Source organism: Chaetura pelagica, unplaced genomic scaffold (genome assembly GCF_000747805.2).
Source record: "Chaetura pelagica isolate M959 unplaced genomic scaffold, ChaPel_1.0 scaffold10, whole genome shotgun sequence".
In the NCBI taxonomy this organism is placed as follows: Eukaryota; Metazoa; Chordata; class Aves; order Apodiformes; family Apodidae; genus Chaetura; species Chaetura pelagica.
The window spans coordinates 660,304-672,026 of NW_009952263.1; the positions used below are offsets into that span (position 1 = coordinate 660,304).

Genomic DNA, 11,723 nt, shown 5'->3' on the forward strand with positions numbered 1-11,723 from the left:
GTGACTTTCTGTTGTAGCAAGAAATAAATCTATAGAGGTAACATTAATTAACTGGGCTCCAGCAAAACATATTCTAACTCGACAGTCAGTGAAGTGGTTATTGGTATTTTGGATAGACATTAACACTTAAGGATAGTTTCATACTTGGGCTATAAAGATACCCTTATGTATACTCTATAGAGTACCTGCTTCCTGCCTCATAGTCATAAAGAAGCAGCATGATGCACTGAGCAGTAGGCAGCCTCCTTGAATAAAGCTTCCTCTGCAACGTACAAGAACATGAAGCTGATTGAGGCAGAAGTAGTTTATTTTAGTGAAATATTTAGCAATTGTTTCATCTTCCCTCTATCTGAAGAATTAGGGGTTCTGGCTAAGCCTGCATCCCATACTAGGGAAGTCAATGTGAAATCCAGATTAAGTACTTGGGCAAAGCCTGCTACCCTGTAGATGGAAAGCAACAGGTTTCTTTGCATATTGCTCATAAAGATCAGCAAAGTGACAGATAACATAATGGTCAGCTTTATTCAAATCAAGGTTAAATGAATCAATGGCCTCATGGCCTGATTGCTGTGGGATCAATTTTGTGTACTGATCTGCAATGGGATACATGCCAGAGGGAGTAGCTGATAGTTTCATGTTGACTGTCTCCATCTAGATGAGACCACTATATTGTTTCTCCTTTACTTCTCTATCTGGTTGTATCAATAACAGATGAGGACTGAATCTATATAATTCTAGGTAATTTAGCTTTCAAGTTTAAAATTTAAAAAAAACCTTCCAATTATGCAAAATAGCCAGTAGGTAGCATAGTGACCACAAGATATTCATGACCCCCTTTGGGATGTATGAAGCATAAGTAACCGACAGGAATGTCTGATCTGTATAATCTTTACTAACACAGGAAAAGAAAAACAATTTGAGACAGCAAAAAAGTACTGTTTAAAATAAGTTTTCAGCATAAGAGTGCAAAAAAGACAACCAAGTGAATACTACATGTCTAAAACCAGAAATAATGATTTTTGCTACTCTGGAATAAAACTCCCATCCACCACAGTTGGATTTTCTAAGGAATTCAACCCACAGATAAGAAACACTTCAAGCTTTTAATTCTGTGGCAAGTTTTTATTTGCATTAGTACATAGTTCAAGCATGTATTACTACTTTTTGCCATATCAGTAGAGAAAAAATGATGTATGACTCCTTTATACATAAGCAGAGGACTGTCACTATGTTTCAGAAATTCAAACAAATTTCTGTAAGTAGTTTTAAATTCTTTTAAGCCTAACCTTTTCCATCTAAGTAATTTTTTGGCTTTAAACTATTAAGATGGAGATTAAACTTTCTAATGTGTATACAGTGAAAAAACACATAATACAATACAGGAAATGAAAATAAAAATAAAACTGTTGAGTCGTTTTTATGTGTCTGGCAAGGTGCTATTAAATAGCTCTGATTCAAAGACAGAAAATGAATTGCTATTTGGAAAATCAAAATGCTGCTATCACTGGAAAACTAAACTGTACTTTTTAGGAAATCCAGTAATTTAATGTACATATTTACCAAAGAAAGGCTATTTATAAGATTGGGATTCTTAAAGATTTATCTGAGAATAAGTAGAAGATGAGAAAAACAGAGAGAAGGGTAGACACAAAGGACATGTGGGAAAAGAGAAGATAAAGAGGTATGAGGAAATATAGAAAATGATAGACAAAAAGCGTAACTAACACAATAGAATGTAACAGTTCAGTTGGAAGGGACATACAATGATTATCTAGTCCAACTGCAATGTTATTACTCTGCCTAGTGCATCCTCTAAATTCTTACATGAAAGAAAGGATTTCACCAAAAGTGGACTTTCCAGATTACCAAAACTTGTAATGATACATTGCTAAACTGGAGTTCAAGAATGGGAAAAAAACACCATACTGCTAGTTTAGTGAAACAGTCGAGATTTTAATTTCCATTTCCTTCTGTCTTTTTGACCTGAGGTGAATGCTGAGGAAGAGAGCATCCCAAGAGAACTCTCTTCACTGTGCTCCCATCACTGCAGTCTGTGGGGTGGCATTTCATGTACAAGCCCCAGAAAAACTGGCAATTATCAACCAAAATGTTCTTGCGTGCTGGACAGCAATTCACTCTGTCCTTTTCTGTCTGCAGTCTGACACTGTAGGTGTAAAAACTCATTAGGCATCTATCAGTTTAGGTCAAACGCATCCCACACACTTGACTTCAGCTCAACTCAGAAATAGTTGTTCTTTTTGACAGGTGATTATCTCTGCCTCTTACTCTCTTACAACTTAAGTTCAGGCAACCAAATTCAGCCCAAGCCCTGCTGCAAAAGATATATGAAACAACTACAGTCATTTGGTGTGTGCACCTTCAACTCAGTGCATAACCTTGTTTTCTGAGTACTCACGCAGAATAGAGGACTATGGATTCTAGTTTACATCTCACTTTAAAAAAACCTGAATTCTCATCTCCAGATTCTGGGTGTAATAAACTCCTCACCTCCCTGGCTATAGTAATAATTTAAACCATTATTTCAGGCAGATTAGCTCATCTCCCCAAAACATGCAGGTGTTTACAGACAAACAACCTCTGCTAAAACAGTCCTTGCAGCAATGACATTCTTACTTCTAAAAGTTCAATAGGAATAATAGTCCAAATAGCTCAGCTTGGCAGGATGAAAGATCTTGGACTTTCAGGCTACAATGCTTTTTAGAAAGGGTTCTCTGTCTTGTTCATTAACATGACATTTCAGAGCTGCTAATAGGCAAAAGCAACAGGGAGGAGACAGAGGAAAGAAGAAGATGCTGAAAGCTGGGTTAACTCACTCCCAATTTCTGAAAAGCTACTAGGAAAGGAGCCTGGTTTTCCCATCTGCTCACCGTTCCTCCAGCTCTCAATGCGGGTGCAATGTGCTGAGCCTTCTGCTCCTTGCTCAGCAGAGCACTTGGTCTCCCTCATACCATGCTAAATAGTCCCACCTACTGCAAATGTCATGGCACTGGATGACAAGGGAAAGGCACCAGACAGGGCTCATGCACATGTCCAGTACGTTGGCAGTGAGGGAAATGTATAAATCTCTGAAGTCAGCCTGTTTAACCATCCTGCAGGCAAGAACTGCACTCACACAGATGACCAGGTAGGTAATCCACTCTATCTAACCCTGCTCAAACCATGTGTGAGCTCCACACATCAGTGCCTGGATAACTTGCAGTAATTTCTTAGGTTAATCTTTGATGTATTGTTAAAAGCAACATCTGTTTCCAAAGAGTGTATGTATGTAACTTCACTGATTTTAGTGGGAGTAAATCAAGCATAAATACTGGATTCTTCACGTTAAATATCTGCAAGAGATCCTTGTTGACTCCTCTTGGAAAAGCTGACTTTCTTTTAACCTTTTAATCCACTTTTTTCTAACAATATTCAACTATATCTGTTGTACAAAATTTTTCACTTGGCCTTAGAAAAGTGTGTCTAATGCTGAAAGACACCTACCCCTGCACTGCTAAAAGACATAATAGACACCGTTCTTGCAGGATAGATACTTAATTACACTTTAGTTATACAACATATACTACAGCAGTTTAGTGAACAGGACTTTATACCAATATGATCCACGTGGTTTTGTTTCTGTTTGAGTATCTGCAACTAGTTAGTACATCTACTCTCTCCTCTCCCCAGCTAAGTGTTTTAATATCAAATGACTGTACCTTTCATGCATATAGTTGACTCCGAGTAACAACTGTATAAACCAGTCTATTATTTGTTTTTGAGTGAATATCTTCCCAGATTCTTTGTACTCTTGAATTTTGAAGTCTAGATCTCCACCCTGAAAAATATCACATTATTTGTATATTTAAAGTAAGTTCATCTCCATCATCAAAGTGCAAGAGTACACTTTCTTAGACCTTCAAGCTTCCTACCATGCAATCTGTAAAATTAATGCTTGCAAACAAATTCTGAACTCCACCAGCACCAAAAGCAGACACAGTCGAGGATCACGAGATCAGGCAGTTTGGCTGCATAGGGAAATTAGGTCAGTTTTCTCTTAGTTTTACACAATCTCATCAAATTTTTCAACTTTTGTCAGTTCATGTCACCCAACTTCAGCCATGTGCATCTGAGCTCATCACCTCAAACTCCCTCTATAATTAACACAAAAGAACAGGCACCTAAATAGTGCTATCATCTCTGTGATCTACCTGTCTGCCTTAGGAAGGTATGGATCATGTTGTAGAAATTCTGTTTCCTTGCAAATAATTATGACAAGGGCCTACTTTGACTGGCTAATATGTAGACATCTAAATCAAGTTAAATGGATCTGCCTTGATGGGTCCAAAGAAGGTTACAAATTTGGGAAAAGCATATCCAGTTAAGTAAAACATTGCACAGGCAAGAGACACTCCCGTTTATTATGCTGAAATAAGCATTTCAGCATCAAAGAAACCATGCTGTTCTCTAAAGAACTAAAACACAGCCTCTTTAATTATGATACTTTGTCCTTCTTCCAAACTCATTTTTGCCAGAAATAAGGCAGAAATGAAGCTTCAAGAATCCGTAGCATATGTTACTGTAAATGCTTCATTAAAATTACAATTGATCTTGAAGTGACACTAGAAATGGAGCAATATGACACACAGTATGAAGTGAAAGTAAACCAGAAAATATACACAGAAAAACACCACTTGAAAACTTGAAAAGCCAGACATTTATAAAAATCAGTTGAACAACAACACGATGGAAGACGTTTCTGAGGAGACTTATATGAAAACTGTTCATTTTGCTAAAAAAATAATAATAAAAAAAAAAATAGATGGAAGGTTGTCAGCTATTTGTTTTTCCAGTTTATAAAATACATTGATTTTGTCCACAAGAATGAGCATTAGTGGCAAGCACTATGTTGAGGTAACTAATCCCAGAGCAAAGGAACCGTCTCACGGTGCTGTACGAACTAAGTAACTTACTCTCCAAAAAAGATTACTTTTGAATTACACATTTTGTAAAAAATCAGAAGTTTCATGTACCATATACAAGAAAATATTTCAACCCATACAAATGTACCTGTAACACCATTTCCCATCATCAGCCCTTCCCTTCTCTGCACTGTTGACTCTCTACATTTTGTGATCTCTTCAGCACTTCATGTTTTTTCTGTTTTAAATACCACAGTGCTTCATGCTGCTGCTACCAAATAAGCAGATTCTGCCCTTGAAAATCCATATGTTTTTGCTCTGTCCTTTGACATAAACTCACAGTTTTTGTCTGTGGTTCCTGAGGTTTAAGTTAAAACATTCAAAAGTGAGCGTGTCAAAAGAAAAAAGGAAAACAACAACAACAAAAAACCTGAAAAAACATATTTTGTCATATATGAAAGAAGTGTTCTTTGACAATGCCCCACAATGTTTAATTGAAATGTCTGAATCATCTCATTCGCTAGGGAAGGGAATATGGCTTCAACTCTCCATCTGCCTCCCTGCTGCAGCTGAGAGAGAAGCTCTTCTGGGAACTTGGAGCTCCCAGCAGCTGCTCCCCCTTTGCAACTCCAAATGTTCAACAGCTTCCCCTTGGTTGCTTGCAGCAGAGCAGAGGAAGGAAAGAAGAAGTATTGCTGGGTACTCTGCTGCATTGACAACCACATGGGCTGTGTCTGACACTACACACACACCTTGAAAATAACGACTCACCTATTCCAGACAACTGCCTCAGTCCATCCAGAGTCAACTGTAGCAGTAGCCCAAGACTCAGGGGCTGTTCAAATAATCAGCTAGTCATTGGTCACAAAGGACTATGTACTTACAGCAGGCTTCAAACACTGTTTCTTCCTGTCCCAATGTGTCCTCTATTAGAATCATACATTGCCATGGAAAATGGAAAGAAAATAAATGTAGGACCTGCAGGCTGGTGAGTACTCTGTTAAGATGGGGGATATTTCTTTCAAAAGGTCTAAGGAGAACAAAACCAGCTGAATAAAGTACTATATGTGCCCTCAAGTAACTATGGATTGTTAATTCCAAGCAGAGAAGACTGGTCTCGAAGTCCTACAATTAATTTCATCTTGATTTTGTATCTATAGAAAGAAAACAAAAATGCATCATAAAAGATTTGCTGAAATAGAGCTGCCATGAAACTCTGAAGAAGTTTGTTAAACCCATTTTGCATTTTGGAAAGTCAGTATAATAAAGTTCATAAGGAATTTAACAAATTAAGTACATAGGGAGTTTCCAAGCTGCAGTTTCTGTATAAATGTCAAGAATATCAAACATACCAGTATTTGGTTTATGATGCAATTTTTAAAGTAACTACTCATAAAAACTGTATTTTATTGAAGTCAAATTTATGCTACGAAATTAAATCCGAGGTTGATAAACTCATTTTTTGTTTGAAATCCGCCTTATCTGACAATGTTTCTATTGCCTGCAAGACTGATTCAGGAAAATTGCTGAAGAAGCTCAGCAAGAAGATCAAAACAGAACACATACGTTTCTCTTCTTTAATTTTGAGTGAATTCAGTTATAATAAAAGACACTGAGCTGAACAACAGAGACCAATGTTCTCATTTGTTCCAGGACAGGTGTAGCACAAAGCAGCTGCACTGGAGACTCACTCTACACTCCTCATGCAAGAACGAACAAAGTACTGTGGCTAATGAATAAGTCACAGCACTTTGGAGAAAACACAATAAGGTTCAGAGGGTTGCTCTGTTTCCATGACAACTTAATGTTTATTCTTTGTTTTGAGTCTGCCCAAGAGCACCAGTTACTGCAAATCTGATAATTATTCTATCCATGAGAAACTGAATGTACTAGACTTCCAAATAGGTAGCATTACATTTTTCTCCTCAGTTTATGTGCAATTTAAACAGGCATCTTTTAGGTAAAAAGATCCAAATCCCACCACATTATAGATAAGTATATCACTATAGAAAAGTAAATATGAAAGTACACCTTCTGGGAATACTCCCATTAAAATAGAAAAGGATTTTTATAGCACTACGCAAAACCTTGCTGTGTACTTTCCTTGTTTGAACACTTGATTAAACACATCGTAATCGCTTAAATGCAATGATACTACACAGTATATCCTTTTTGGAAAGAGTCAGAAGCACATCCTAGTGGACTCACTGTCATTCTAGCATGACCCAACAGACTCAAACCTGAAAAGATTCAGCTGCAGAACCAACACAACCTTCACTTGCCTTGCTGTAATACATGATCATGTGTTTGACATATGGCTTCTGGATCCTAGGGTAACTGAAATGAAATGTTTTCATGCAGGATAGTTTACTCTGCCTGGACAAAAAAAAATTCCTAGGGGTGCAGCAGCAGCTTGTGATTATGAGGGTGATTGCTATCATGCTCTTTTTTATTCACCCATAAGTTTATTCCAGATGAAGGAAAACAAAAGCAGAAAAAAAAAAAAAAAAAAGCAGTGGACCAAAGACTCTAGTCCTGGTCTAGAATGCTGCTGAAAGAGGCTCCTTTACTCTTGATACAGGTATCACTGATCTGGCATTTACCACTGAGAGAGAATATTAATCTTAGTGCACAGGAATATCTGGGTGGTTAGAATAATCCTTCAGTTCTGCGCTCCAGATTTCCATAGAGAGTTGGCAATACCAAATTTCCATCAAGCCCCAGCTGTCAGACATTCAGGGAATGACGCAAAGAGCTTCTGCATGGGTGTTAAAATAACAAGTGAACAAATATTCAGATTGCATAACAGAATTGAATATGGCAGATTTAAATTTAAAAAATCCCAGCAATAAATAGACATTGAGCTGTCATCAAAGAAAGCTTCTAAGGAGGCAATAACTGACAGAAATAGTACTTCTTAAATTATACACACCAAAGCTGAATGCTTGAAGAAATGTCATTAGTTAATACAGGTCTGATTGGTGGACAGGTAACCCAATAGTCCGGGTTCCAAAACATTTCAAATGCCTAGCAGAGCACAACTGAAAAATCTGCTTCACAGCTTCATGAGAAAATTGTATTTTTTAAAACAGCACATCTATATTTGATACAAAGTGGGCACTTGTTTTATATAAACTCTTAAAAAGCTGGCTTAAATATGTATAAATTTTTATTTTAATCTTTAAAACAGATTTCATCAATATGTATTTAAACCAAATGTTGGAATGAAAATAAATGGTAGCTATACTCCAGTATATCCTCCTTTAATAGTTTTTTTATCCTCTACACTGCGGTCTTTGACTCACATTGTTCTCCACTTCATAAAGCCAGTGATGCTACCAAACTCATCATCCATGTGATCAGGCTCAAGCTTCTTGTAACCACCTTCAAATCACAAGAGGGTTTTCCCCTCCTCATTTACATCAGATTTCATACTGTGACCATGTACCTCATTTCATCCTCATTTCCCCATCAGTAGTACATATGTAGTAAAACCTTTCTGAGTTCACCCACAGATCTGGTAATGTGTCTAAGTCTTTCTTGTAATACTGATTATAGTGAATGAAATGAAAATGTGTTTAATTTTCCTCTTTGGTTAGTTTGTGTATAAGCTACAAGCCTCACATGAGCAGGTAACACTCTTATTTGAAATATGTCTAACCAGCAGTAGGAGTTCCCACAAGTAAGAAATAAGAGTAAAAATCAAACTAAAACATTAAATAAAACTGGACTAGCTTTCTTTTAAGACCTTATTTTAATGCACAAATTCTGTCAAGTTTCTTCAAAGTAATCTACAAGTCTCACCTCGCAGTATTCAGTGATAATGCAGAAACTATCTCGCTCCACAAAGCTTGCATAAAATTTGACAATGGCTGGATGGTCTAATTTGGAGAGTAGTTGTGCTTCCAGATTTGCTTCAACTGTTTCATTAGGCTTTAGGTCTCCAACAGAGATTTCCTTCAGAACCTTTCTAAAGGAAAACAATAAATCTTTCTATTAATAGAAATAGAAAATCACATAATGTTTAAAAACCCATCATAATTTTTTAATGCAAAATAATAATATTAACCAAGTATTTGGCAACATGAAATGATTAGGCAAATATGGGTAAACAAAGAGAATGCATTAAGTACAAATAAACATGCCAGTTACTATACCAATTAAGCAACATTTTAAAAATATTCTTTTGAAGTATTTTTCCCACTAACTCCCTACTGCACTGTTTTCTTCATGACATGTTTTCAGTGCTACAGACTAGTGCATAATAATAATAAACATAAATAAAAAATCAAATCTAAGTTATTTCAAACCCACTCAGAGCATATGCTCAAGATTCATACACAAAATGTGGAGCAGCAAGAAACTAGTTTTGCTGCTTCTGCCGAAGTCTCTCCATGGAGGCATGAGAAGAATCACACAAATTATAGTATTTCTGTGACAATTTTTTTCTAAAAATCACCTCCCTTCACCTGAACCTCCAAGCAGAGAGTGTAAATCCGAATTTGTGGCTGAAACCCAAATCTACTGTTTCAAAGAACTCTGAATTTGTTTTGGGAGGCCCTAAAGCTGAAAAATTCAGGGCATTTTTCATATTCTTGAACATGAAGGTGCAAACGTGCCATAGCAGAATTTGTGATTCAGACTTAGCTCTACATGGTACCTGCAGTTGCAGAGCTTGGAGTCAACTTGTCCTGGAAAAAACACAGCAGGGCACTACAAGGAAGGACACTTTGCAGGGATCTTCCTGACAAAATGTTTCCAAAAGGCATACATCACACAAAGGAATGTCATTTCCATCTACTTTACCAGCTGCTGAAGAATGGATCATTGGTCTATGTCTGAAGGAGCCGTCTGAGGCTATTAGAGAATATCATGGTATTTTACTGAAACACTGATGAATACCCAACAACTTTTGGATACATGGAAGGTTAGTTCCACACTGAAGGGATGTATTCTCAGTTCTTTTATTAATTTCCCATTCAATACTGCACGGTTGCAAAGTCACAGTAGTTAAACCACAACAGCGATAAAACCACAGTAATTACCACAGTAATTCAATTGATCTAAGGAAAAATACCTGTATTTCTTCATAAGAAAATTTCTCCCTAAAGCTCAGCCATCAGCTTCTGGCTAACAATGCATGAATTTTTACACAGATGTACCTAATCCCCATTTGACAATGTGATGAAAATAACACGCCATTTGATTTGTCTCTATCTCTACAGAGAAGCTTTGTGCTATGAAGACCTACTGCAATCTTCTCCTCGGTTGACATGGGAACATTATTCCTTCCTTCACATAGATCATGTCACAGAACTGACAAATAGAATGAGTCCTTGTTAAACACCACTTAAAACAAGTTTCTTGTATACCCACGACAGTAATAAAAGCCTGATGTGTTGATGTGCAGAGATAGCTTGTCATCTTAGTCACTCAGTGATTTTGATGCTGTCATCAGCTGTCAGGCAACAAGACAGGTATTTTTCTAATTTAAATTCATTCCCAGAAAAACAAATCAGGAAAATATACTTCTGTAAATAAGGTATTGGCTTTCTGCAACACAATGCTAACTCATATCCAGAAATGCAAGTAATTTGCATCTATAAAGAAAACTTCAGCCAATGCAATCAAGATTAAGCATATCTGCTGCCACTAATATATGTGTGGACTGTTCCTGTCTGCAGGTAAGATTTGATTTTACTGAGTTTAAGATGACAACTGGACTTCATACTTTCTGCAAAGCTTTTCACAGAATCACAGAATACAATACCCAATATGTCTGTTGCTGATACCTACTTTAATAAATGCACTAAAAACTAAACCCACAAATTTAAAAAACGCTACACTGATTAAGTATTGTCAAATAAGTTGTATCAGAGTTGCAGAACTCTCACAGAGAACAAAAAGAACAGTCTTCAGATATAAAGTGGCTCTTTCCTGATAACTTTAAGAGAAAATAATGAACCCAAAAGTCTTCAGTCAGAATTCCATCTATGTAAATCAACTATAATTTTCAATATATAAAGCACTTAAATTTACTCTACCCCACATCAGTATTGCACAGGTAACTTCTACCCTAATAGGCAGATAAAATGGGCACTTTCCATGATTTAGAGGACTCCTAAGACAACTTAAATTTGGGATCCCTGGTGATGTCAAATATGCTGATAGATCCATAAGCTGACAGTCTTTCTTTGAAAAAAAGGTCAGTAATCATAAGAAAACAACAAACTTCTCTTAGCTGAACAATCCTGACTACATTCCCCTCTACCAAGGGAATCCAGCACTACACTTCAAAGGCAACAAAGTGTTTCTGTTCATATGACGTAACCTGCATCTTAAGCTTGGCTTATAATAAAGAACAAGTCACTGCTTATAATTCAGTCATTGTACTTGTGTATCATCTGCTGAAAATCTGCATGCATTGAACAGTTTAGAAACATGTAGTTAGGGAACACAAAAAGATTTTAAACAAAACTTTTGCAGCATGTGACACAAATGTCTAGTATGGATATTGGGAATAATAGACTCTACGGTTCAGTTTTTGTCAAGAATTCATCTGGAGTATATAGGTTCATCTGAAAAAAACCAAACCAAACCAAAAAAAACAACCTGCCCCTGTATTTTCTGCCACTTAGGCTTAAGTATCAAGCAGGATTTAAAAGGTCCAAAACTATTTACATTAACTAAGAAATCATAGATTTAGATGGCATATACAGAAAACAGTTAAAATTACTAACATGGAGATGGTCTCCAAATGCAATACTTAAAACTACTCCTTTCTGTATAATGTTATGGGGGGGG

General features: G+C 36.6%; 1 protein-coding gene across 1 annotated transcript in view; it reads right to left on the bottom strand.

The window, feature by feature from the left end:
- Positions 1-11,723, bottom strand: part of NEK11 (NIMA-related kinase 11) — an 80,002-nt gene that overhangs the window by 56,240 nt on the left and 12,039 nt on the right. The window contains exons 2-3 of the mRNA XM_010007596.1: positions 8,724-8,889; positions 3,717-3,835 (exon numbers count right to left, since the gene is read on the bottom strand). Coding sequence (XP_010005898.1) covers positions 3,717-3,835; positions 8,724-8,889 — 285 coding nt within the window. The remainder of the gene's footprint in view (positions 1-3,716; positions 3,836-8,723; positions 8,890-11,723) is intronic.